Source organism: Sparus aurata, chromosome 20 (assembly GCF_900880675.1).
Source record: "Sparus aurata chromosome 20, fSpaAur1.1, whole genome shotgun sequence".
NCBI classification, from domain to species: domain Eukaryota; kingdom Metazoa; phylum Chordata; class Actinopteri; order Spariformes; family Sparidae; genus Sparus; species Sparus aurata.
Genome location: NC_044206.1, coordinates 9309222 through 9332526, shown reverse-complemented (window position 1 = coordinate 9332526; position 23305 = coordinate 9309222). Strand labels below are relative to the sequence as shown.

The 23305-nt window shown below is 42.5% G+C and overlaps 2 protein-coding genes across 5 annotated transcripts; one reads left to right on the top strand and one right to left on the bottom strand.

Moving 5' to 3' along the window:
* The first annotated feature begins 96 nt into the window (after positions 1-96).
* On the top strand, positions 97-8158 carry chadlb (chondroadherin-like b). Its single transcript, XM_030401222.1, has 11 exons — positions 97-329; positions 3313-3489; positions 3580-3774; positions 4005-4160; positions 4282-4427; positions 4947-5228; positions 5308-5527; positions 5702-5975; positions 6065-6477; positions 6592-6758; positions 7215-8158. Exons 2-11 carry the CDS (start codon positions 3313-3315, stop codon positions 7516-7518), a joined length of 2334 nt encoding a protein of 777 aa, XP_030257082.1. The 5' UTR covers positions 97-329; the 3' UTR covers positions 7519-8158.
* Positions 8056-21391, bottom strand: l3mbtl2 (L3MBTL histone methyl-lysine binding protein 2). 4 transcript variants are annotated; one of them, XM_030401217.1, is made up of 18 exons: positions 21371-21391; positions 20082-20503; positions 19846-19933; positions 19499-19632; positions 15474-15549; positions 15284-15363; positions 14888-15005; positions 12965-13099; positions 12681-12769; positions 12312-12558; positions 12148-12197; positions 11962-12066; positions 11682-11829; positions 10970-11052; positions 10622-10856; positions 10386-10448; positions 10135-10293; positions 8056-10031 (listed from the first exon to the last, which is right to left on the bottom strand). In XM_030401217.1, exons 2-18 carry the CDS (start codon positions 20424-20426, stop codon positions 9622-9624), a joined length of 2565 nt encoding a protein of 854 aa, XP_030257077.1. In that variant the 5' UTR covers positions 20427-20503; positions 21371-21391; the 3' UTR covers positions 8056-9621. The 4 variants fall into 4 exon arrangements, with proteins under 4 accessions (XP_030257077.1, XP_030257079.1, XP_030257078.1 ...); XM_030401219.1 differs by having other exon boundaries at positions 10386-10445; XM_030401218.1 differs by lacking the exon at positions 21371-21391 and adding an exon at positions 20593-20952.
* Between the last annotated feature and the right edge of the window lie 1914 nt (positions 21392-23305).

Genomic DNA, 23305 nt, shown 5'->3' with positions numbered 1-23305 from the left:
CTCCTCTCGTCTGTGTGTGTGTTTATATGTGAGGGTGTGTGTTATTTGCAGAGATGAGTCTTCAGCGAGACAGTTAGGTGAAATAGCTCAATAACTTTATTTTGCAGCAAGTTATTCCTTTGACAGGCTCAGTGGAGCAGTGTGCAGACTCCAGAGGCGGGAGGTGTGTGTGCAGGCTGCGGGGGGAGTGTCAGTGAATGAAGGGGATAAACGCAGTTTGTTTTGGATGGGGGACAGCCGGGGGAAGAGCGGCAGAGTGAGTAGAGACCGTGAGAGAGTGAGCGTCCAGTAAACGACCAGCAGCTGGACGGAACCACGACGGAACCAAGGTGAGTCCGTGCGTTAATGGAATCCTGTACTTACTGGAAACGATCAAACAGGATTTTAAACATTTTACCTTTATTTGAGTGATCGTAATGGTGACAGATGGACGCATCAATACTAGATCATACAAATGGAGATTTAAGTTCCCGAATTGCTCCGTTATTGATAAATGTGGGAACGTTTTGGAGTATTTTGCGCATTTTAGCATCAAAAAGTTTAAACGTTCTGTAACAGTGTAGGCTTCATGCTCAGACTGGTTGTATGTTAAATGTGGGAACTCAACTAAAACAAGTAATTGGGAATTTTCCACATTAGCTCATATAGCAAATTTCTTCATTCCCAAAACGTCATTAAATCAACATTTACGCACAGAACAACATTAACATAATGTAAAAAATTATGAGGGAGGAATTGCGATGTTATGTCTTTTGATCCCATTGAGAGCCTGTGGAGAATGGTTGTCTCACTGTTCCTGGCCAGGAGACACATTTTTTTCAGGGAAAAACGCACTTTGGCTCAATACCGGCAGAGAAAGACACTGTGCGTCTTTGTGCGCGCTCGGCGCGGCAGCTCCTCTGCGGTCAGGACTGTTGATCCCCGGGGGGACGCGGACAAATAGTCCGGCCGGAGGAAATTCCACCGTCTCTAGTTTCGAGGCCCCTCTCTACTCAGGGGGTCTGAGGGACAGAATGACGCTAAATGATGGAGACTCTTTGACAAAGGCTACTGTAAGAAGCCAGCTTCTTTTCCATGCAACATCAAAGTGAAGTTCAGATGTACAGAACGAATCAATAAATACATTGCGATATAGTTTTTGCTCTGGTTGGGACAGCCATGGGTCTCTGAGAGGGTCTGGCGCTGCAGTTTTGACAGAGAGGTTTGGGTAGGCACCATTTCACCGTGTCAACATTCTGAGACTCCGAATTTCAGAGTGCGGAGCTGCGAAGCTTTTCATGTCCATTCCTGCGGATCAAGACTGTTGATCCGACATGGGAATGTGGTTTTAAGGCATTCCAGTGAAGACTAGGGCGACCCAATCTGACCAAAATGACACTAATCCCCAAAAAACACAGAATAATGGAGATGATTTTTTATCAAACTGAGCTTTAGTGAGGAAATTAAAAATGGTGCGATACACCTTTATCTGGTAGAGTTAGAAGTTATGTATATTGTAAATATTATATATCCTGTGATGTACTGTAGTCTGAATCATAGTACCAAACATTCTATCACAAGGACCTGTGTGGTTCTGTAAGTAGGGGCCCCTGGTTGTTTCTGAGCTTGATATCTTCTTCTTTTATTTTACCTGCACAGGTAGGCTACACATTCGTCCTGTTGTTGGCTGTTTACAACACCTATGCAGTGACAGAGGAAGTACTCTGACTCAGTAAAACTTACACACTGTAAGAATACTCAATAACAATCAAGGTCCTTCATGTACGATCCTAAATAGGTAAAGAACAGAAGTAATGTCAGCTAAATGTAATAAGAGGAGATAAACTGTTTTGTGCAGAAAAATGCACCCTGCAACTGACCCGTATATCTTTATACATCACATTATTTGATTGTTAATACTTCCACATGACAGCATTACACTGCATTACTGCAACGTACACTTCTACAGCAGTTGGAATTGGAGTTTACTACTGCTACCTCAGAAACAGTTTAGTCCTGTGGTTGCCGGTCTCGGGGTCCGGCCCCCTCCAAAGTGTCCCAAGATAAGTCTGAGGGGGGAATGAGATAAATATGCATTGTATTTTATAATGTATCATATGTTTTTTTGTTTTTTTTATGTAAAAAGTGTATCTGAAAAATGACATGAATGTAATAATGGAATAAATGTAATGGAGTAAAAAGTACAATATTCTACAGATGTTGGTCCCTGTTGTTATCCGCTCTAGGCTACTGTAGATATAAAAGACTCATTCTGAGGTAAAAAAACACCACGCCTCTTAGTTTCAGGTGATTATACACTTATGGAACGTAATTATGAATATTATAGTATATTTCATCCTAAATGCACCTTACTAATACACACTGGACCTCTAACACAAGGATATATTAAACATTTCAGTGCAAATGCAAAATCAGTGGCTCTGAGAGAGAGAAGGTCTGGGGTGCTTGTACATGTGGCGCACCTGCCCTTTAGTATAAAACTAATTAATATAACTATAACTAAGTTATATGAATAGCCTGGATTATTATTACAGACTTGCAGATTATGGAGGATTTACGGTGGGTTTGTACAAGAGCTAATCATTAGGGCAGTAATCAACATTTAATCCTCAAACTGTTTGTTTCTGACAAGCTCCACATGGTCACAGGTGTGTGAAGCACTACACAGTTCAGCAGAGAGCACAGGAGTGAATGATGAATGATGTCGATTCAGTGTTTCCTCTGTAGACACCGCCATGACCAAATAAACTGGATAAACTGTGAGTGAGTAAATGAATGAAGAATGAATGTTTGTTTCTGTGTATCCCTTTATTTTATGTCTCCCTGCATGGCCAACACTCACAAACATAACTTGCCTTAATCATTTACTTAACAGGGTACATTTTCCATCTAATTCTATGACATCATTTCAACGTAACTGGTCACATTTAATGCAAAGTCTTAGTTTTAGTTATATGTAAACCGTATTCTATTTTTTCCATTATCAATATAAAGCTATGGGGATCTTTAACATAAACATATTGTGTTTTTCAAGTGTTTATTATTCAAGCATTATACATAAAAGTAAAGCAATTCAAACTGGTTGTTCTGTCTACTATAATAAATCAGTCACGTCTAGTTAATTAATGTACATTGACTCAACATGATAGAAAAACTGCATTAAATGTGGCCCTTTATATTGAACTTACATTATAGAATTAGATGGAAAATGTGGATGTAGTAACTTAAAGTCGCTGTTTTAGGTTGAAAAACTATTTTGAATGAGAGGGTTAGAGGGTAGAGATTGAATGATGTGATTATTGTTCCTCTCAGATGTACTCCCAGCTCGGTCCGGACACCCTCTGGGTCCTGCTGCCCGCCCTGCTGCTCCTCTGCGTCCCTGCTGCACACGCAGCAAAATGCCCACAGCAGTGTATCTGTGACCAGATCCAGCTCACTGTGACCTGCGTCAGCAAGAACCTCACCCAAGTTCCACCCAATGTTGATGAGGTCTTTTATTCACTCAAGTACACATCCATTTCCGTAGTATATTTAGGCCCCATCTTGTTCCGTCTGATTAGTCACCCTGTTTCTTTATAGATCACGGTGAAATTAGATCTTCGAGGCAACAACATCCAGGAACTCCCCACCGGGGCTTTCAAACACACTCCCTACCTGACTCACCTGTCGCTGCAGCGCTGTAACATCCGCAGGGTGAAGGAGGGGGCTTTCCGCGGCCTCGGTCGCCTGGTCTTCCTCAACCTGGCCAACAACAACATTGACATCCTCTACCAGGTTGTAACACACACACATATAAACACACACATAAAAAATTTGAATTTCAAGAGGCAATTTGTCAGATTATCTGCAGCTTTCTCTGGAGCTGCAAAAGCCTTCAAACTGCTTTTTCACATATGCATTTAGACTCTATAAGACCTGTAAACACACTTGTTACCCTAAACTAAAGTAACTAAAAGTCTCCAGTAGCCTCCTTATTAAACCAAACCCTGTCCTCCTTTGCCCAGGAGTCTTTCGATGGACTGTCCTCGCTGAAGCAGCTCATGCTCGACCGTAACCGCGTGGAAGAGATCCAGCCCGGAGCGTTCTCTCAGCTCGGCTTTCTCAACCTGCTCTCCCTCACACACAACCAATTGGTCTACATCCCCAACATGGCCTTTCAGGTAAAACCACCTACACAGAAGTCTTCGAAATGGCGAACTGAATCGATGGTTTAGAAAGGACTGCAGAAATGTTTCCTGGTGTTGGAACGTTCATCAAACAGGCGACCTCTTCTCCTTCCAGGGCTTGCAGAACATCAAATGGCTTCGTCTCAGTCACAACTCTCTGAACTACCTGGACACCGAAGCCTTCGCTGGTCTGTTCACGCTCACACGTCTCAGTCTGGACCACAATGAGCTGCAGTTCTTCCCCAGTGAGACCATGACCAGGTAGGCTATCTGGCACCATTATTTAGGTTTGAATGTTCTGCTGCAGAACTCTCACATGGACGGTAAAACTACTTTAGGAAACTATTGCTAATGAGCAAGTTCTACTATTTTTACAAAAATAAATTGCTGTTGTGGGTAATTACTACTTTTGATAGGCAACCACTGTCAATTCATATTGACAGTCCTAACATCTTGTTGTTTAGTAGGATTGTTTACCATGTTCACCATCTTAGTTTAGTTTTAGCGTGCCAACATTAGCTAATTATCACTAATTACGAAGGAAGGCTGAGGCTGATATATGTAGTTGGACAGTTAATGATAACCTAGCCAATAGTCGTTGCAAAGTTTCAGTCGGTACTAAAGAAGAGGACTAACGACCTGACGCTGCCACCTAGAGCCTTGCTGCTAGCACGGCTACAAATCTTTGTTAATATTCACAGTTGCCTGATGTTCTTGGCAGATCTAATAAACTTGAAATTCCCATCCTGATAATCCTCACTTCTCCCTCTCTGTATCCAGACTGCCAGAGGTGACCCGTCTCGATCTGAGCTACAACCCAATGACTTACATTGGCGAGGAGGTGGTGTCCATGGCTAAACTGACCCACCTCTTCCTGGACCACATGTCCCTGCAGGACATGTCCAACACAGCTGTATCCAAATCCCCCAGCCTCATCCACCTGGACATCAGCTACAACCAGCTGCGTGTCATCCAGCCCTTCTCTGAAGGTTCACCCAACCTGGCACGGGTCAACCTGGCTGGGAACCCGGTCTACTGCAACTGCTACCTGCGTCCACTCAGGTACAGCCGACCTTTGTGGCCTCAGTGCTTTAATCACGTCAGTCAGAATGTACTAATCCTCTTGACGAACTCACCACAGGGAGTGGGCGATCCGAAACAAGGTGAAGCTGATGGGGACATGTGGAGGACCGGCCCATCTGTCAGGAGAGAACCTGGAAGCCGTTTACCCTCCTGAGATGCGTTGTCAGAGCCAGGAGGCCATGTTGAAGGCAGAGTTCGAGGAGGCGACCAGGATCACGCCACCACCCACTCAGGCACCAGAGAACAAGGTCAAGTGTCCGGCCAACTGTGCCTGCGAGGTGAGTGGGCCTTACGCGGTGTCGGATTCCAGGGGAGAGTTTTGTGATTTACCTTTCGTAGCATACTGACACTCATTTCTAATCTGCTTAAACTTCTTGTGGATGATTTCAAGTTTCAAAAGCAAATGATTCATGCGTCTTTGTCCCCTCTGTCCATCGTCTCCCTGTCTTCAGGCTGAGACACACCACTCCTCGTGTGAGAACCGCGGCCACACCAAGGTTCCTCGGGGTTTCTCTCCGAGCACGCGTCTCCTCGACCTGCGTGGCAACCACTTCCACTACATCCCTAGCAACAGCTTCCCCGGTGTTGCCCAGGTGGTGTCCCTACATCTGCAGCGCTGCAAGATTGTGGAGGTGGAGGGTGGAGCTTTCAATGGAATGAAGGGACTGATCTACCTGTACCTGTCAGAGAACGACCTCACTTCCCTCAGCCCCGACGCCTTTAAAGGTCTTTTAAATGGAAGATTAAATAGTAGAAAAGGCTTCATTATTCTGACTTTATTCATTATTCTGACTTTGGATAATCCGAATTCACAGGTCTCCCTCAGCTGACTTACCTCCACCTGGAGAAGAACCGCTTCACTGGTTTCCCCAGAGGGGCCTTCAGACTGGTGCCCAGTCTGCTGGCTCTTCACCTGGAAAACAACGCCATCACCAAGATGGAGCCAGACGTCTTGACCGGGGCCGAGGGCCTCAGAGCCCTCTACCTCACTGGGAATGCCATCGATCACGTGTCACCCAGGGCTCTGGAGCAGGCCAGTGACCTCGATACGCTCCACCTGGGAGGAAACAAGCTGACGGAAGTGCCCACTGAAGCGCTGAGCAAGACGGGAAACCTCAGAGACCTGAGGCTGTCTGGGAATTCAATTCGCTGGGTGGGGCCGAATGCTTTTCGAACACTGGAGAGGTCACTGAAGGAGCTCTATCTGGATAACATGGGTCTGGAGAAGGTGAGTGAGCTATGGCAACCTAAACCTGCCCTTCAGTTACACCTTCTGCCTAAGAAACAAAACATTTCACCAAGTTATCTAACAGTTTTTTTAATGTGATATCTTGTACTCTAGATGTCACAGAACTCCCTGGCAGGTCTGGGTTCCGGGCTGAGAAGTCTCTTTCTGGAGGGCAACCAGCTGGAGGAGGTGCCTAACCTCCACCCTCTCACTTCTCTGGAGGTCATCAACCTGGCCGACAACCCTCTGATGTGTGACTGCCCTCTGCTGCCACTACGCTTGTAAGACAATCACAGCACTTTTAGTGTAGTCAGAAATGATTTGAGTATTTATTTTATTTTTTGTTTTTAAAGTTCTTTCAAGTAGGAAAAATGTTGTTTCATGTCTAAAATATTGTATTCTCACGTGGGGTGGTTTTCTACCTATATAGGATTCATTTTAAGGCCTACTGATCACATATTCTATCATAAACTTTAGATAGAAGAGACAAAAATCGTTTCATGCTTAAACAAACGAAATGATCAATTTGTTTTCTACCACCTCTCTAGCTTCCAACAGTGTTCTTAGGAGTCTGTATTATTTCCTCACCAATACTGCAAAATGAAAATGAGTCTCTAAAACTGCAGAGTGCATATTTAAATACAGTGGGAAAGGTTTCCCACTTTTTAGCAATGCCGTTGTTATATTTAGCTACCAGTTATTCTACTTCCTCATGTCTGAATTTCCCTCCCATCTAGGTGGATAGAGAAAGTCAACCTGAAGGTACGAGCCACCTGTGCCAATCCCCCCGAGCTGAGGGGTCGCAAAGTCAAGGACGTCCACGTCTTCAAAGCCTGTCCCGGGGGCGAGAACCTCCCCTCCGCCCCTACCGTCACCCCAAAGCCTGCCAAAGCACCCAAGGCAACCAAACCCAAACCAATGCACCTCAACAGCCTTCGGCAAGTCAAAATGCTCAAAGGCAAATCCAAACTTCGCAAAAGTCCCAACACAAAACCGGCAGCAGCAGCCAAGAAAACCACCAAAACACGCAGCATGGCCTGAACCTGCTGCCTTTTGTACTGACGATTTGAGTCCACAAGCTTCCAGTAAACTGGCAACTGTTGAAGATTTGGAGGTTAAACGATGGATTCAACTCTCAAAAACTGTAACCTCTGCTGACAGTGGAAGCTGTAGCTGCTGAGGCTGTTACACATCTCCTGCCAGTCAGCTTTCCTTTCTCCAGACAGTTTTTTTTTTATTTGCAGTATTTCATTTTTTGCTGTTTAATCAATAGTGTTGAAAAAGGTCAAAAAGATATTTTTCCCCATCATCCAGGGAGGGTACTCTGAGCACAGATGGTCTTTGTCATCACCGCCCTGCTTCACATTCACAGCATTAGATACACATTCCCAGATCCTCAAGCTCCCGAGCAGCTCTGCTGGACATTTGAGCATCTTGAAGGCAAAAAATGAAGTGACTGTCATTTGCTCAAAAATTATACAATCTTTGGCTTTAAGCTTGTTTTTCTTAACCACTACAGCACAACTGCAGAATGTACCAAAATCTGACACCCGTTTGTAAAGATAGACTGAGACAACATTCAAATCAGAAAGTCTTTTTTAATCAATGATTAATCAGTGATTTACAAAAAAAAGAACACATCTGGATATAAAACAAGAACAAATAAAACTTTACAACAAACGTTTGTGTGTTGTGTCAACCCAGAATGATCTAACACTTCCAAGTCATATTCACAGGTTGGATATGAGCCTAAGAATGATGCACAAATATAATAGGCTGCTGTTAAACAACTAGAAAGTTCCTTAACTGTGATGGACAGTCATGAAATCAAGGGAGGATGTGATGAAGAATTTATACAAACACAACTGTGGTGCCAAGAGAATCCGATTGCATTCACCAGGGCTGCAAGGAATTGTGGGACAGCGTCTCCTTTACTTTTGTACAGGATGGTCCATTGCATCCTGTGCTTAAGCAAATAAGAGAAACTAAAGCACCTACCCTTAGCATTTAGAGAATCTGACCAACTCTTATCATGGACACTACCTTAGATACTACCAGGTCATTTCACTCAGCTGGGAACCTTACAAGTAAAAAAAACAAAAAAAAACAAAACTATTTGACCATAGTCAATGTGTGATGGAACTTCGACATGCAGAAAGTGAGGTAGTTTTTAAATTAGCCAAGTGAATCCTTGAGAAGCATGTCAGTAATATTAATGTATATAAAGAATTTTCAGTTATGACCCTTAAGATTTTCGTGACATTAAATCCCACTTCTAGTACCATTTATGGTGAGCTTCTCAGCAATAACTACTCAAGTACTTACATTCTGCAATTACTTCTCTATGTAGTAGTCATTATTGCTGGTGTCCAAAATGTGTCTGCCATTCCTGCTCTGGATTCAAAAAGCCAATGTAATGCTCTGTTCCAGACAAATCGAAACTTGAAAATTCCCAGCCACTATATAGGAAAAGTCAAACGCCACTCAAAGTCTGAATTCTCTGACTACAGTATTTGTAAAACTCTAGTGAATTAAATGTTTAGATTCGTTTCTAAGTATTAAAGTGCTGTAAATTAAAATGTATAACGGCGTCTGTTCCCTCACGTGCTGGTTCCCCCCTTATTTGGTTTATATTGCACGAGGCTGCCCTTGAGGGTGCAACTGTGTGTAAACTTGCTAAAGAGACATCATTTTGTCACGGTGAGTCAAGTTTTTTGTTCACTTTTGTCTTGTGTATCTGGAACCCTTTGAGGTAGGAAGTTTCAACCAGGACATTTGGACCACCGATGTTGTCTGGAACACAGCATAAGACCAAGAGATTCACAGGACACGTGTGCATGTAATCCAGTATTACTGTTTGTAGTTGTATTTCACTGATGGGTTTAATGCTCATCGCTGTATCAGAGCTGTATTAAAACAATAAAGTGTGTTTCGTCGCCCCCAAAAGCGTGCAACCTGCACACTTGCTATTGATACATGTATGTGCAGGTCAACCAGGACTGAAATCTAATCTCATCAGAACTTTAAACCAACAGAGATTCAAAGGTGCACTGACTCTCCCATTGATGCTGTACTGTACATTTATTTGTTCTAAATGTGTGAGCCGCACTTTGTTTGTGTAATACTTTGTGTAATAAGTTTTTTTTAGTTTGACACAACAGGATCCTCTCCTGTTGTGTCCTGCTCTGTATTGCTCTCTGAAATGTCCTCCATGGCGCTGTCATCTCCTCTGCTGCCCTCCTCTTCATCCAGTTTTTGACTATTCTCCACATCACCACTTTTGTCTTTACTCTGCTCCATGTTGCCTTCACCAGTAAGGTTCTCTTCCCATAATGCCCACTCTTCACTTCTTCCTGCTGCGGTTTCTTTCCGCTTCATATTTTCATTTTCCAAACTGCTCCCCTGCGATGCCTGATGTAGTCCTGACTTTATCTGCTCACCTCCCTCCTCCCGCTTAATAACATCCAGAGGTACTTTTTTGGGTCGGTCTGGAGGATCAATGGGCGTCTCCATCTCCATCTCCACCTCTTCCACTTTCACCTGCACCGGAAAGACTACAGAGACACAACACAGACACAATAAGCAAATGACCAAATCTGTCTCAAAAATACCAGAGAAAAAGTGAACAGCATGTTGCTGAAGTTTTCTTCTACTTACTCTCCTGCTCCTCTGGCTCTGGCTTGGGCTCGATGAAAGGCATTTTTGGAGGCAGCCTTTCTGGACCATGAGGACCATCTGTTTCAGTGGCCTCAGGCTGCTGACCAGCGTCATCTTTAGCTTGTTCCTGAGAAAGCCTCTTTTTTGCATTCTTCTTTCCTACAGATAGCAAAAACAAGGAGGTGAAAGAAGTGTCAGATGTATGAGAACACTAGATGTGACAGTTGATCTTGATAGGAGTCAAATCTTACTCTTTTTTCCAAATACGGCGGGCTTGCGGTGCTTCTGCATTGCTTGGTTTTCGGTCAAATCTACTGGAAGACAGTATTGCAAATTTGTTAAGGAAGAGGGGACAGTTTCCAGTTTAATTTTGTCTTTAATTGAATGAATAATCCAAATACAGCTGAATCACAATTAAAATGCCTTGTTTGAACACATTCAGAATGGACTTGCTGGAAATGGAGTTGCTTTTAAATAAGTTGTTTACCGAGTCCAGGAGGCAGCTGGAGCGGGTAGCCCAAGAGGTCACACCAGCCGACGGGGTAGATGTCCGGTGACTGGTGGTCGACCCACTGGTCGAACTCGTCCTCCCAGCCGTCGAAGTGGATGAGCAGCAGGCGGCCGGCGCATCGCTTCACAGTGGCTACGCACACCAGACGCGGCTCCATCAAGTCCACCGCCTCCAGCTTCATGTTGGGGGAGAAGCTGTGACCTGGGTAGTCCTGACAAAAGAGAAACAGTGGGTTCATTTGCCAAACACTTGCTGATTACAAGTTTCACATTTTTAGCAGGACACACAAAGTTGCATGAGGTTTTAACTCCCTTCACTTCTTACAGTGTTAAACAGTTGTGCCGGTGCAGCTTTAGCCTTTTTCTCCTTCAAGTAGTTGTCCCAAGTGAACGTCTGAGAGTCATAACCTGCCAAAACAAAGAAATATGCACGTATTATCATTTAAAGTAACGCCTTACTGTATTCACATTACATTATTCTCTAACACAGTAGTAAGGGTTAGGCCAATGACGTTTCTTTTCTCCTGGCTGCTGTTAGTGTGTTCCCCCAATCATGGCGTTATTTATGTTTTCTTAGCTTCTTCAGGACAGCCAGCTGACTTCCTTTGTTTCAAGCTGCTGTGGCTGAAAACAGCGACGTTATGTCCAAGTGGTGCGGAGACGAAGATGCTTTTAAACCTTGTATTTAATGTAACAGTGATTTTATTCGGTCGCCTGTGGCTCTGAGCTCTGGGAGCGAGTCAGACAGTGAAGAAGATCAGAGAACGAGACTAAACATAAAGTGTGGTTATCAGTAATGGTTATTGTTAAACAACAAATACAGCAACTCCCATGATCTCACACTACTACTGGGAGACCTAACCGGCAGAGGTTACATCCTGTGAATTTAACAGTATACTGCTTGAGCTTTTCCATCTTCAATGTAGCAAAAACTGACAACAGCGCTCAACAGAATGACAAAGCAAAATAGTACCAGCAAAAAGGGCTTGAGTGTGCGCTGTAGCAGAGACTGAATGAATAGGCATGGTTATATTTACCTCTAGGTACCGTCAGAGGGATGTTGTTCTTCTTACAGAAGTTTACAGGAAGGATGGCATGAGACGAGGCGTGGTAACAAAACCAGTCGGAGCCATTGTTTGATATGGTGCCATCGATACCCACCATCAGGTAGCCGTCCAACAGAACCTGGGAGGAGCAGAGGGTGGTGCAGTCAGTATAAACTGTTTGCGATGAGGTCCAACTACATGATTTTCTAACTGAGTGCTGGTGATGTGATATGATTCATAAACAAATGACTGTTCCAGACAGCAGTCTTACCTTGTGTATAGTGGCCACACAGATGCTTCCCAGGTTTAGAGGGTCAATGGCCTCCAGCTTCATTCCTTTCTCAAAGAAACCTCCCTCCATGTAGACAAACCTGGGCTGCAGATCACACAGTCTTCATTAAGAGTTGTGCAAAAGCGGTGCGACTACTTTTGCTTTCTGATTGGACATTCTTCTTACCTTTTTGAAAAGCAGGAATGAACTGTTCATGTTACTTCTCGAAGCAGCTCCTGCAATGATTTAAAAAAGAAACATTCCTTATTTTTTTGTTTGAGGCACACTTTCACCAACATATATTGCATGCTTTCAATCATAAGTATAAACAAAAAGAATGCTCGACTTACCAGACGTTTTAATGTCATGACCCACTTTGCTGGACCAGCCTATTGGGTGCAGAAGTGGACTCCACATGTGGCACCAGAAGTCAAGGGTGGTGTTTTCAGGGGCTTCGCTTTGGTCTGTATACACCAGCCGCAGACGGCCGCCGACGATCTGGTCTATGGTGGCCACACGGGTGCGACTCACGTGTTTGGGGTCCACCACCTCCACATACATACCTACTCTGAACGAGGTCTTCATGCTTTCTGCCAACTAGGGAGAGGACGGAGGGAGAGGTGGCAAAGGGATGAGATTCTGGTTGGATTCATTTTCATTCATGTCTCCTTCAAGATAGATGTCATAAAATCATTGTTTCAGACAGGATCCAGGTTTACCTTCAGGTAGAAGTCGACAGGTAGAGTGTTGGCCCCCACCAGCTTTTTCATCAGATATGCTTTCCAATCTGGGATGTCCTGCTTTGCATCTATGAACACACAATATGTTAGATTAAAATATATCCCATAGATGAAGAACTGATTCAGGCCAATCAAGACATATTAATATTCATCTGTCTCTTCTTTACCAGGACAGTAAGTGCTCGTGCTAACTGTCCTAATGCAATCAGGAAGCAGCTGAATCTAGTTTATGCCATGAGTGTGACCATGGTATGAGTACTCACCTTGTGGCGGTACCAGCAGCTTGCTCGTCATGGCGCACCATCCAATCGGGTTCAGCTCTCCTGAAACGAGGCTGCACCAGAAGTCGTGGCTGCTGTCGTGCTCAAAGCCTTCGTATCTCAGCAGGGCTTTGTATCCTGGACAGAGTGCAAGGGTCAGAGTTACAATTTATGCCTCTGCATTACAAAACAAGAGTGACCAATATAAGCTTTTTATTGAAGCAGTATCATCTGATTATGGATTACCTTTATTTAATATTACACTAATTATTTATGGGACGCCATTCAACCAAACTTATCCTAATTCAATGTTGTTACCATTGTACAGTATTTTCTATCGTGAGTTGAAATGCTGGTTTAGAGGCTTAAACTGAGGATAAACTCAATTCTGGGGGCTGACTATTTGTAATTCTTTTGAACATACCCCCAACATTTTCAATTAGAGCTACATCTATTCAGATGACAGGCCACAGGTCCTCGTTAGGTTGATATAAAATCTACAGTCTTAAAAGCCTTTGAAATGTAAGGATTTGTTGCTTTTGTCTGTTTTACATCAACATAAACTGAATATCTTTGGGTTCTTGACTGTTGGCCACATGAAACAAGACACCTGAGGGTCTAACTTTGGCTTCTAGGAAATTGCAATATTCCACATTTGTCAAATTTTAGGGGCCCAAACTATTAGTTGCAATCAACACGTAGCTTTCAGTTTTGAGGGTACATTCATTTTCACTCCAAAAATCGCCTAAGGGTGACTATGTTGCTTGGTCGAGGTACGCTGACAACTACTTGCCACACTACACCAAAATCTGTTGACATGCCGTCATTAGAAGATAATTCTATTATTATGGCCGACTTTGATATTGGCGATGTTAAAGCCATGTTCACTGTATAAAATTTCAGCCCCGATTTCCAGTTCACACTTTTTTGAGACTGCTGAAAAAGATCCCCAGATCAGAGACAAATCAGCGCTCATGTGAACTGTTCCAACATGTGAACTGTTCCAACATGTGAACTGTTCCAAGATCATATCTTGTGATTCCTTGCAGACACTAGCTGGATATGTAGCAGGCTAAATATCTGGTTGTGTCATCAAAGGGTCAGGGAAACATGAAAGAGCTACGGCCAATAAGAGCAGACGCTCCTCATTCATATTTGTGCAGAGCGGGGACACTAACGGCTTATAGCTTCTATCAGAGTACATATACAAGCTATACATTTAAATGTGCCATTCCTGCTGAACCACAATAAGCAGTCAGTTATGTTTTCATCACTAAAATAATCTTCGCTGCCCGCACATCCTAGTCCGTCCTCTCACTCATAGTCTTTTATTTTCTGTCCTTGTTTTTCTGTTGAAAATCAGGGCACAAACAACTTAGGTTGTGTCATTTCCTGTGCTGCATCTCGCATGTGTGACCTGATATTGTGTGCTCCCCCGTCGCTGTTCAGTCATGTGGAGTGCAAACCACAACGAATGCAACACTCCTGATTACATGACATAAAGTTGCATAGTGCGGTCAAGGCTTAAGTTTGCCTACCGGAGTTTTCTTGCACACAAACCAAAGTTATGTTTATACTCGCTGTTACTATTTGAGGTCTCACAAATGTTTTAAATGTTCCTCGTAAAACATCTGCAACGGGGAGTTTCTTAAAATTTTTTGATTCCTGCATTGTTGGCATCCATTGTTTACTATACAGCCGCCTTCTTCTCCTCTGCCTTTGCTGGTGCATTGCGGCTCATCTTAGTGTGTTACTGCCAGACGTAGATCAGTGGAATAGTGTGAAACCACAGGCAGGAATGTGTATTGTATCACCTGCGCGCATGTAGGCCTTCGTGCATGTATGAGATAACCAAAATGGGGGTCCACTCATGGAAAACAAATCCATAGTGATACACGGGGGTCAAACACAGACACATGTACACACCTGCAACCTGGATGATGGTAGCGATCCAGTAGACTTTGCTGGGCAAGACTGCGTTTGTGTTCAGGACCTCCACCTTCATGCCTACCATGATGTCATCCCACTGGGCACACAGGGGAGCCTGCAGGCGGGAGATCACATGTTTCCTTACAGATCATCAGTGTTTTGTGTATTCCACAGTCACGTCTTCAATAGTTAATCTCAGCATCAATCAGAATGTACCATCACCGTTTAGCCGATATTTGAGAATACCGTTTTAGAAGCTTTGTGTATAAAAGTATAAACTTCTACATAAGCTGGAGACGTCCCTATAACAACATCAGAAAGAAAAGAAACCCCAGAGCATTTATTATGTTTGAGTTAAAGTGTTTCGAACTGTATTTGGCAGACAGGACTCACATGTCTGAAGCAGGAAACTGACGCAGCCAGAGATGTTTCCTTCTCCAAGTACGCTCCCCACTCAAAACCTGCAGCAGATCCTGCAGAACACAAAGAATGGAGGACTCAGAGAGCTGAAGTAAGATTCTGTGCAATGTTTGTGTGCAACGCTCATTTTCCTCAGTGTGTCTTGTGTGTTCAGTGTCCTCACCATCCGTTCCCGTTAGGCTTGGGAGGACTTTGTTCACCTTGTTCAGCACTGTGGCTTTTTTCGTGGGCGGCCTTCCCTGGAGAGAGAGAAGCAGGAAAAAAGTTTGTGCAAGACGTCTCACTGTCCAAATTTTTGCGGCCATCTGTATAAAGGTTCCAGCACATTTAGCCACATGACTATTCATTTCAAAACTGTTTTCATGTACAGCATGAGCCAGATCCATAACTTCTTAGTGAAATTTTTGTTATGAGTCCTTACATGTAAAACAGACGTCTGGCATAGAAACACCTGTGTCTGTGGTAAACAGTTCTGTGCACACTAATGCTCTGACGTTTGGCACAGTAGTCATTACTGAAGAGGATTATTATGAGGCAGCTTTAAAAAAGGCAAAACAGAACATTTGTCAAAACATGTCCTTGGGACTAAAGTGTCTTGTCTTCTTACGACACGTCACACAGGAAAAAAGGACCTGGAAAGTACTTTTCTTTTCCCTTTCTTGCACATTTTTCAAGAATGTTAATGATTACTACAATCACAAATGTTCACGCACTAACATGCAGGAGACATACACCTCATGAGTTCCTTCACAGGACATTGTCAGGGCCGTCAGTGAGCAACTGTGGCTTTAGTCAGTGTGGTGTGTCCTGCACCGTTGGCACTGGACTGACACTGCCAACAGCTTTTTGACCGATTGGGCATGTAGAATCAGTGGCAGCTCGTCAATGGGAGTAATCACCGACAGATTAGGAGCTGCTACATTAGTGAGAGTAGTGTCAAAAGTTACTGCTCAATCCTAGCAGAGAGGTGTTTCCTTTATCGCAGATGCAGAACATACAAAGTAGTTGGCTGTCGGCTGTAGTCCTTGCGGTGTGTTCCAGTGCAGCTTTTTGGCCTGAGAGACAAAAAACTTTGAGGAAAGTATTTAGACCAGGGCTGCAACTAATTGAACTTCGAGTGAGCATCTCAATAAATCAAATTATCTTTCGATCTTTGACATGTCAAGAAGCAGCAAAACACTCCAATCAGAAAATATTTCATTATACATTTGTAGGAGCTGAAAGTCAAAATTCTCTGATTCAAGCTTCTTTAATCTGAATATATTCTGCTCCTCTTTAAAGTAAACTCGATAATGTTGGGTTGTGGACTAAACAATGATGATGTGGTCGTTATCTTGGCTTTTGGAAACACTGATCACCCTTTATCACCATTTTCTGACATTTTAAAAACCAAACAATTGAAAATAATCAACAGATGTGCCAGCGATGAAAATAACCATGAGCTGCGGCCCTAGACATTTGAGAAGTAACCCAAAAGCAGTAAATGTTGTCAACTTTGCTGTAACGTAGCTTTAACCCAAATAATCAATCATCAGAACAGTTGGAGATGATTTTTCTGCGACTGACTGCAAAACAAGTCAACCAATTGTTTTAGATCTTTTTGTGCAATTTGTTGTGAAATTATAATAATTAACAAAAGAACATTCAAGTTCAGATAAATAACAATGTTAGAAAAACGTGTCAAATCATTTTGCTTTTCAGGTCCATTCGCCTACTGATTGCTTTACAGTTCCCGTCTCTATGTTGCAGAAGAAGTCCCGTGTTGCCATCCTCTCTGCACCGCCCTAAACTTACCAGCTGGTGGAGGACACTGACGGTGTGGTCACCTGTCTCAGAGGTGAGTGTGTGGTTGAACTGGGTGGGGACGGCGGTGGTCTTGAGGAGGCGGCCCCGGCGGACCGGCTGGTCCGGGGAGTCGTAGTCATAGTAGTCGTCCGCCTCGAAGTGCTTCTGGCAGACGAAGAGCTTGTTGAGGACGTGGGGCGGAGTGTTTACATGCATGTTCAGAGCAAACAGCCATTGCTTCAGTCTCACCGGGTCGACGAGGGGGAACCGGTGAAAGACGATGCTGCGACTTTTCGAGGTGAAGCAGTCCTCGACGCAACACCTGTGCACCATCTGTGTTTGTGTCCGGTACACCTGTCTTCAGTGGACGGAAGGGGGACAAGTCAGACACATGCCCGCAGAGAGCCTCTCAGGTCGGTGCACTGATTTCAAGCACAGCGCGGTCTTCTTTTTCTTCTTCTTCTTCTTCTTCTTCTTCGCCCCCCTTCTTCTGTGGTGGCGTTGACGGCATTTTTTTTGCGAAATACTGCCACCATTTGTCCGTAATTATAAACTGCGTAAATATAAATGTCGCTAAACAAAAAAAATTAAATCAAATGTATGCACTGAAAAATCAGCGTATGTTAGTGCACTTCATTCATTATTTCCACATAAACTGTTAGGTCAGGTTGAATTTGGGAGGAAAGTGTTGAAAAAAAAATGGACAGAAATTGTGCTGCCATAATTTACAGCTGAATAATCACGTTAAAGATCATTCTAAAAATAAAGTCACCTTTTTAACTATTTTTCAAGCTCCTACGCAGAGTCCGCCATGTTGTACTGCCATGTTTCTACAGTAGCCCGAAATGGACAAACCAAACACTGACCCTGGAGAAGTCCTTTCGTGTTTTAGCAGCCACTGTAGGGAGACCGAGTCATGGAGTCTTTATAGACCCAACTGGTTTTCTTGTTAATGCCCACTCTACTCTGCCGCTGGATGTGTTATATTCTAACTTCATATTCTAACCCTAACCAATCTCACAGCTCCGGAGGCGGAATCTTTCCCCCCTCTCAGCATCTGTAACTTTCACACAGACAGCAAGTATTGGCATGGCACTGTGAATGGGGTTAATGAAGGCAACCAATCAGAGACAGAGCAAGGTCGGTTTTGGTAGGACAGTGTTTAGTTGAAATCTGCAACCACATCGCAAGATGCCACCAAATCCCACACACTGGTGAAACGAAAGGAATAAACTAGATTTCAATGTATTAAAATACTCAATTCAAGGGGACTTTGACCAGCACACACAAACCTGTAAGCTGATTTGACCCTTCTACATTTTTTTAACCTTGTCAAATCACATAAAAACAAAACCAGATAGAATAACAGAGCTCCGTTTTTGGCTACATATTTTTCATCGAACAGTGAAGTGACAATGATCACAAAAACCACAAAAATGGCTCAACCCTGCCGCTTTACAGCACTGAAACAAGAAGTGGCAGCCCACATCCCCTTTAAGTCCTCACAATAAGTTTGTTTATTTTTTTGCTTTCCTTCATTACTAAATGTTCTCCATCAATCTCTGTGCTCACACCCGTCAAGTAAGATATGCTCTGTTGATTTTTGATTGCATCCAAAACTGAAACTCAATTTTTATTAAGGTCAGTGCTGACACTGTTCCTACTAAAAACATCAATATGATGCTGATGAAACTACTTTTTGAGGAATTGAAATCCACTGTTGTTTATACTGTTAAATTGCTGACAGAGGCTGCTTACAAGAGCAAAGGTCTCAAGAACTTCTACCTGTTATATAAGGCAGTGCAGAAGTTTTATAAGACCACGGCAGTCTGGCCTCTGAGTGGAACAGGAACAAAGGTGTCAGCAGTGCTGATAGTGAAGAGAGCAGTGAGGGTGCTCGAAGAAAAACAAGAGAGGGGCAGCCTTCTTCTGTGACTCAAGAAGAAGGACAAGATTTGGGAAATAAAGAACAGCTGGATGAAGACCAGTGGTCAACAAGTAGTGGTGGGATTGCCGTGGCTATATACCACCTTTCTGTACAAAAAAATCTTTTTTATAAAGCCAAGAAACTGAAAACAACACTTAGTCCGGATACTAACTTTGTCTAAAGTGTCTGGTACAGCATTAGTATTTACAGCAGTGAGAACTGGCTAAACCACAGACACAAAGGACAGGCAGAAAACATTTAGGTGTGAAATACTTCTTCTTTTGCATCAGGAGGCATTTGAATGAAAAACTAAGCTTTGCATGAAAACAAGTGAGCTGAAGGAACAAACACCAGCAGGTATTCATGAAAAGCCTCAACCCAAAATGTAAGATTGCGTACATGAGAAAAATGCCACATCCAATAACTTCCCTGCAGAAAAAAAAATCATCATTCCGAGTTGTTTGTTGTGGACTCACCTGCAGACGTGCCAGTATGGACGACTTCTTGGAGTTAGATGAATAGGAACGTGCGCAGGATGTACTGCAGAAACGCTTGGACTTTGAAAAGAAGGTGCTGATATAGCCGCTGACGCCACACATCTCACACACCACTGTAAAGGAAAGAAATAAATACATTTACACAGAAAAAAAACATCATCTAACTTTATTAACAGTCCCTGGAGCTAATACAGATGTGATGTTTATCAGTTCAAGACAAAGACGTTCACTCATTTGACTCTCCTATCATGTTAAAATGGCATTTAACAGAAAAATGTCATTTGTCTCTTAATCCTTGTTCCCTAATCTCCTCATTTGCTCCTAACCTGGTCGTTCTTCTCCACTTTTTTCTACCGGCTTCACCCCTCCTCCTGTTGGATGTTCTTCATCACCTCTTCCATCAGTATCATCAAACTGCAGCATTTTATCATGTTTCAAAGAGAGACAACAGAATGATATATGAAGAGCATGAATGTGACTCAGTTTTTACATCACACATGCAAACAACCAAGAGACTTTCTCTCTGCAGTAACCTTCCCACAACAGAAATGATCACACTTACGGTGCGCTCTCTCGGTTCAGCTGTAATGCCCCGCCGTTGGATAGCAGGCAGGCACTTACTACAGCCAACTCCACCGCAGGAAGAACAGTGAGGACGGACAAACACTGTCGGAGCAGCTCCCGGCCTCAGCTTCAGAGTGCCTGTGGATGGCCTGGGCTCAAAATACTCCTTGCCAAAATGCTCACTGCAGAGGTAAGAGTTTGGTGTGGCAACCCACTGGGTGCGGGTGCGCTGCACCTGCTTCTCCCATTTGCGAAACTCCTCTGGGTCCTTAGGGAATTTAAAGAGTGTCACACCATCTTCTGCAGTTTTGCCGCATCCGTAGGCAACACAGTGGTACGGCATCCTGTGTTCTGCTCATAAAGGACAAAGCAGGATCTACAGCCGATGCATCCTTTCCTTTTTGAGTTGTTCTATGAGCTCTGCAATGGAAAATGACAATTGTTTTTTTTGTTTTTTTTTTACCATTAAACTTTGTAATTCTGCCACAGAAAATATATTCTGCATTTACTTTTAGGTTACACCAATTCCAGACACCAGAGATGAGAAAACAGTTGGTCGTCAAGGGCAAATCAAGGCAGAGTTGGTGATAGTTTATTTAATCTGATATGTTTCTTGGTCTACTGTGATTTAGTCTGAAATAATGCATTGCAGTTAACTGAGTTATTTATTACTATAATGAACAGTAACTAAGGCCTAGCCAGCTGGCTATTATATTCATAATAGTTTTTCCACATCATCCCATATGTCAACACTGTATGAAATAACTTGACGCTTGTTTTTGTTGTTGATTTCAACAATAAAAACATGTACAATAACGAAAAGTAAATTTGTAGGTAAGACAAACTTCCACAAACCTTAACTTACAAAGGTAAATAAACTGAAAACATATAAATAATAAATAAAAGAAAAAAGAAAAGTATCTGTCATTACCAGGCCTGACGTGCTAAATAACACACTTTAAAATGAATCTTGCTCCTATCCTCACTGTTGTGAGCATACTGTTCGTGCTAACGTTAACAGGTTTATAAGTAAGCCGGTCAAAACATAAACAAAAGTGTGCCCGGCTCACATGCTACTGTACATACAAGCTAAGCGCTAACAGTGCTAATAGGTCGTTTATCCGGTTTTGCAGCTGCAATTTTCTTGTTTTTACTTTACGCGGCAACGTAAAGTGGTTAATATTAATCTGGGGACTCAATAAAATGTTACATTCAACTGCTAAACTATAGATAAAAGTTGTTTAACTACATCTCAGTGGTCCCCGGCATTGTACAGTGGTCCCCTACCTTTGACGTCATCGTAGTTACTCTCCACGCACGGCAAGGCATTGTGGGAGTTGAGGTTTTAGGAGAATTAGAATGCAAAACCAGTCAGTCATTTCTCTATTCTTTTCTCAAATGAATGAATGTTCAAATATAAAAGTGGAAAGAAGATGCCGTCATTTACTATTAATTAAAGTAGAAGTAGTAAAAGTAAGTATGATTTTAACAGTAAACGTTTTAAGGTCAAATAAGCAACATTAAAACTTTCATTTATAAAAAAAAAAAAAAAAGAAACTTTTTAAAACCCCAGTATTGTGTAGCTTTGAATCTTCAATATTGAATTTGTGTTTTTGTTTTGAACAAAAATATCATTTACAGACAATACACATGCATGCTGATTTTTCTTTATATGTCTACAATATTTGTTGATAATCTGTTATCTCCTTCATGTTCCATTTGTGTGCTTGTATAGTGAGTTAGAGATATGCAAGAACTGCATATTATTTTATTTTGTTTGTTTGTAAAAAAAAAAAAAAATGTATTCTTTGATAGTGCAGCACAATTAAAGGTGTAATCTGCCACCTGTCAAATTCATACTCAAAACAAATTTGGGGAAGCATATCTCCTGAGTAACCACACTGCTTAACTGTAGCTGCTGTTAGCTAGTTAGCCGCACAGCTTGCAGTAGAAACTGAGAGTTCGGAGCACCAGGGGAATGTTGAAGTGTACCAAAGTGGCTTTGGATCTGGGCGGTTAGTTGTAATATGGGAAAGCGCAATATCCTAATGGCAAGAAGCTGCAATTTTTTGATACAGGTCAAAAGTGTGACAAACAGCATCATAATGACATAGTGCTGCAGAGATGCAGTTGCAGTTTTGTTCTACCGAACACATGATTGTTGGGACTAACCTCAACATATGTCACATCATCATGATTTAATTTTTTTTTCTTTACCAGGGAGAATAAAAATTATGATGCCAAAAATATCCTTACCATCTTGAATCTTATCGCAACATCCATCAAAATAGTAGCAACATGTTTTTGTTGTTGTTTTACCATATTGTGCATATCATATCAAATTGGCTGCTATTAAAACAATGAGGGTTAAGTTGTTTCCTTTTTCCCCAGCACGTGTACATCAATATTAAGAAAGATCTTTACTAAAATAAAGACAGTCTCTCTGGTTGGTGATAATCTGACAGCCATCTTGAGTGGAAATACCTTATCGTCACCACATCTAGACCCCTGCTTGAACCTTTACATGTACTTATAGTAAAGCCTGCACATTTACATGAGCCCATGAGGAACCAATGTATTCACTACTCAGGCATAGTTTGGGCAAATTTTTGGAGCATAACGAAAGTTTATTTAGAGTTTAGGCCTAAAAATATACATATTATTGAAATTCAAATCAACATTATTTTCAATTACATATTAGTTAAAATGCATGCTCGTCTAATTGTACACACATGCACCACTACGAAACAAAATAGTTATTGCCCTTTCAATCTACACCTGGGATTGAAATAAGTGCAGGTGTTAAATTAGCTAAGTCTATATGGTTTTCTTCTCCTGCTGTCCAGCATCTTCTTGTCTGTGCAAACATCACAGCAGTTTATTCTCAGAGGATTTTATCAGCGCGGTTTGATAATTATGGACTCCAAGCTGAACTGCCCTTGCTCTTTTTTGGTGGCAGGCCATAGGGAAAACATTTGTTGGTCTGTCTGTAACTTCAGTGTGGAGCAAGATATTATATTCTGAAACATTAAAATAGCTCTGGCATTTGTAGGGCTCTCACGGCTATGTTTGCACCCTGTAATTTTGTGGACTCTGTGACCTCTCCTTTTGTGACACCATCAGGCCAAGAATTTACCTTTGAGCAATAATATTTAATAGTCAAGCTGTCCCCCAAATCTAATGGCAGGGTTTCAGTTTAACCTGCGAATGGTCCTGAAAAGG